This window comes from Epinephelus moara, chromosome 6 (genome assembly GCF_006386435.1).
Source record: "Epinephelus moara isolate mb chromosome 6, YSFRI_EMoa_1.0, whole genome shotgun sequence".
Lineage (NCBI taxonomy): Eukaryota > Metazoa > Chordata > Actinopteri > Perciformes > Serranidae > Epinephelus > Epinephelus moara.
Window position 1 is genome coordinate 32,511,823 of NC_065511.1, and position 5,014 is coordinate 32,516,836.

A 5,014-nucleotide genomic window follows, 5' to 3' on the forward strand; every position below is an offset into this window, starting at 1 on the left:
GAGTTTGTCAAAATTGCAACAGACATGAAGCTGATGTACTATTAAGAATAAATGATTTACTTACTGTTGTTACTATCAAGGAGTATGTGTCTTTTGTAACAGCCCTTACTGTGATGTGAACTAGCATATTGTGTCCCCATACTGGGGTAGGTACTCGAGGTCCACATTTGCCGAATCATCAAGGTCTAATAATAATACTAATAAAACTAAGGTTACAATATCGTAACCTCTGTTCTATGTAACAAAGGCTCCCCCCTCTACTCTTTGGGTACAGTGGGTGGAGCCAAATGAATAAACGCCCTGTTGCAACATAAGATCAACCCAGCCACACTGATCCTGACCAGCTAAAGGTTAGCCCACCTACTTCTTTATAACCTAGTCCACTACGGAGGAGAAGCTGGAGGCCCGCGCCAACCCAGGAATGCAAATGAATGTGCAAAACCATGGCCTAACCTTACAGTCGTTGAGAACTTGTAGTTCAAAGTATTAAAATGATCAGAAATGATCCACATGGACATAGTCAGGGTCACCCTCAACAAGGATCCATTGAAAGTTATTTAGAACCTATTTAAGATTTGTTTTAAATAAATATCTAATATAAGGAAATTATGGATATATTATAAGGTAATGTGAGCTGACTTTCCCAATTTAATTTTCTCATTAATTGTACATTATACTACCATTAAAATTTGACATGAACATAGTCAGAATCTATCTGAATAAGGATCTATATAAAGTTTCTTACAACCTATTATGGATTTCTTTGATAACTATCTAATATAAAGACTGAGTACATTCCAGCATTGCTTTTGGACATTTTGTAGGAGACAGAAAGAGGGGTGGGCGCTTTGAAAGAGGGTTTGTCAACCTGTATTTAAAAAGGTTTGTGTCCATGCTCTCTTCACAAATCCCTCTCTGCCTCCATCTCAACATCTCGAAGTTATCATACAATTTCGGTAAGTGGAATTATGTTTAAATCCTCTTTAATTACAGCATTAACCATTTTGCTTTTTTTTTTAAATCTAAATATTTGATACCTGATTTGTAGCAATAAGTGGCAATGAGCTTCCCAATGTGGTTTGTGTACTGTGTGGACTGTTGGGTCTGAATATAACATGTGAATCTATAGTAAGATTATAACAGTTCTAATTGTAATGTACTGCTACATTCATGACAACTGTGGGAGTACAGTAAATCAAAGCAACCAAGAATTTTGGGGGAAAAAACAGTTAGTGAGGACAGTGTGCGACAGTGCCGACCCAAAGCCCCTCAGAACAATGTGTAAAGTGTGTGAAATGCTTTAAGATGCCTCGAATTGTGTAAGAAACTTTAAGAGACTGGACTGTCACAGCCAACTACCAATTTGTTTCTCTGTTGCATCACCAATACTTGATCGTGTCTCTTGTTTCAACCAATGGTCACTAGAAAGGTATTATTTATTATTTATCTTAACTCATTTAACTCCTCCCTGTGTTTTAACTGGATGTTCCAAAGCGTAGAGTCCAACATGTGTGTTTAAATTCAGCATGAAGCATTACCACGTTACTGCATTATCACAGCCATGAAAATGAATGAATGAATAAATACACTGATCAACAATCAACACTATTTTCTCATTCCAGCAAACATGTCAAGAATCGAGCAGGCAATGTATGCCATTATAAGGACCTTTAATGAATACACTGGACCAGAAGGAGAATACATTGCTTTGACCAAGAAATGCTTTGCTAAACTGCTCCACACTGAGTTTCCTGAGGCAGTAAGTAGAAAAGCTGTAATTTGCAACAGAGAGCTGTGAATGCCTTTCTGACACTTGTCTCACGTTCTACAATCTACTTACAACTCCTACTGTTTTTCTTTCTTCAGGAAAAAAACTCAGCTGAAGTGGACAGACTCTTCCACAAGCTGGATGAAGACGGCGACGGTTTAATTACTTTCGATGAGTTTGTGTCTATTATAACAGAAGTCCACATGCTGTCCCGTAAAAAATAAATGATTTGGCCACACTGGCGCAGAGCTGGATAACGATGGTAATGTGTTTCTTTCCAGGAGTATGTCTCTTTTGTAATAGCGCTCACTGTGATGTGAACTAACAAATAAATAATTTGGCCACGTTGCCTCACAACTGTCTATCTTATTTAATTTGTACTGAATGAAAAAACGGAGTGATCCAACTTGCCCACATCATATGACATGCATGTCAGTATTATGTGTTCTTAGAATGAAAACACATACAGATTAATCGTAGATGAGTAACTGTGTAGTGACTTAAAATGTGCTGACTGCTCACTGATTCTGAATGTCAGAAGTGACAAATTAACTAGTAACTACAGCTGTGAGATAAAAGCAGGGGTGTAAAAAGTTCATCCCTGTTGTGCAGCAACATTTTGGTCTCGTCACTTTTAAAAAAAACAGGGTTTTAGAGTTCTTTGCATTATATGAGAATAGTGACGTGTTTAATTGTCCAGAAAACATCCAGTCTCAGGCCCTCAAATAATAATCCATATGGGTGGAGTGGTTCATATTGGTTTGCAGACCGAACAGGGTGGAAAATGTGGAGCTAGGTTAGCCTTCACTCTGTGAGTGATCCAGATTTAACTAGCCAACCATCTACATATGAACAGAATTTTTTATGTCATATTTGAGCCCAGTGACGGACTCAGGATGTTTGAAGGGCAGGGGCGAAAAGGAAAAAAGGGCACCTACTGCATGACATGGGGACAAGAGGGCAGCCAAAAGGGCACTTCTGCTCGTTTTGTTAATCAAGAAGGCAGCCAAAACCCCCAAATTCCACCAGATGCGTGTTGGTTGCGTCTGCGCTCCCGATACGTTTCAATTCTAGTCAATGTGTGTGCTTCCACCAGATGCGTGTTGGTTGCGTCTGCGCTCCCGATACGTTTCAATTCTAGTCAATGTGTGTGCTTCCACCGGCTGCGGCTGTGCTGCGTTCCGGCTCCGTCACACTCTGCGGCGCTCCGGAGCCCTCCGCAACAGATACGCAGGACTTCTATTTTTGCCAGACGCCTGAGCACAACGCAGCAATTCAGCACAGAGCAGATTGTGCGGGGCAGGAAGTTGTGCACAGAAACAAAATAAAACATCCGGTATATTTTCAAAATAAAATGCACATTGTTCACGGCGGATCATATTTCCCTTGAAAACGTCCTAATGGGCAGAGGCAGGCCTGAAGTCAACAGGTCAGAGGTTTTCAGATGTCATTTCACCCTGTTGACACCATGGATGAAGACATGTTAATCATGGAGGTGCACCGAGATGTCGTCCTACTACTCCTCTGGTTTTGCGGTTCTGTTTATAGAAAATACATCTTGTTATATTGCGCGATTATGCGTGAATTCGCGAGATCTCGTAGGTCCTCGTGACTCCCGCTGTCCGGTGGAGCTGCACCGCTCTGCACAGAAAACGCTGCCGGTGGGTGTTGACGGACGGCGGAGCACGCAGCAGATAACCAGCGTCCGTCACTGGGCTCAAATATGACAATATGATATGAAAATTCTGTTCATATGTAGATGGTTGGCTAGTTAAATCTGGATCACTCACAGAGTGAAGGCTAACCTAGCTCCACATTTTCCACCCTGTTCGGTCTGCAAACCAATATGGACCACTCCACCCATATGTATTATTATTTGAGGGCCTGAGACTGGATGTTTTCTGGACAATTAAACACGTCACTAACACATCCTCTCATTTTCGGAATGCGCGGCGTTTTCAACCAAGGCGGCACCAGGGGGGGCGGTCGGGGGGTTTGAGCCTGTTAGGGTGGAACTTTATCATTAATATGAAACAAAAACAGGGTCACTCTAGTCCTGACCTTTGACCTTCAACCACCAAATTCCAATCCATTTATTCTGCAGTCTAAGAGGACGTCTTAGACTGCAGAATTAGACTGGCAAAACTGGTTTACCTGTATGAAAGGGCGCTGATTTCAGAGGAAAAGCAGGAAAGAGTACATTCCAGAATTCATTTTTGACATTTTATAGGAGAGAAGACAAAGAGAGGAGTGGAGGCTTTGAAAGAGTGATTGTCGACCTGTATTTAAGGTGTTTGGGTCAATTTGTGACAAGGTATTTTGACAGCGCCCTCCCAAAGCCATTCTGAAGAAATAACCAGTAAAGTGAGTGGGAAGCACCCTCTAGATGCCTTGAATTGTTTGAGAAACAATTTTGGGGATTTGGCCCAGCTGCAGAAAATGTTCACATCATTTGACTAAAAAGGTGGAGGTTGATTAGGTTCATTATAATTTGGAATGAAGGGTTTGAATTATTGCATGTGATTACTATCAAATTCTGGGCTAGCAAGAGTAATGCAACAACAACAAATAAATAACCCTGTAGGGTGGTCCGGGGACATGCTCCCCCGGGAGAAAATTTTTGTATATATTTGATTTAAAGGCATCAATCTGGTGAATTCTGAGAGCCAAGTTATGATGGCAGAAAATGCCTAGATTTCAACATCTTTGTGCTTTTTATGTGTGAAAAATGTCTTATATTTACTGATAAAAACTCTAGTGGTATATTATGGTGAAGGGTTACACTTAAAATATGGCTAAGGATTAGTGGTTGAACATTTCAGTAATCTAAAGAAAAATGGCTAACGTACTGATCTGCCTCTGGAGGGCCAGTGTTTCTGCTATATGCAACTATATGACCGCCGCTACTGATTTTTTTCTTCTTCTTCTTCTTAGCTCTTTAGAAACTATTGATATATTATTTGGCGCTATGGACGCATCATATCCAGGCCTATAGAACAGGTCTATACCTTGTCCTTTTATTAAACAAATTAAATAGCCTTATGTTATTTATCTTATTTACATGACGGCATGTCATTTCTGTCTCTACATGGTCGCCCATTACAATTCTCCTCTGCTCTCTGTATTGTGCACGGCGGAGTTTCGCCCCGATGCCAGCGTGCGCTGCACACACACACACACACACACACACACACACACACACACACACACACACACACACACACACACACACACACACACACACAC

General features: G+C 41.1%; 1 protein-coding gene across 1 annotated transcript in view; it reads left to right on the top strand.

Annotated features, from left to right (window-relative positions):
- The first annotated feature begins 877 nt into the window (after positions 1-877).
- Positions 878-5,014, top strand: part of LOC126392251 (protein S100-A8-like) — a 14,278-nt gene continuing 10,141 nt past the window's right edge. Inside the window, exon 1 of the mRNA XM_050047557.1 lies at positions 878-956. Within this exon, the coding sequence (XP_049903514.1) occupies positions 893-956 (64 nt within the window). The 5' untranslated portion in view covers positions 878-892. The remainder of the gene's footprint in view (positions 957-5,014) is intronic.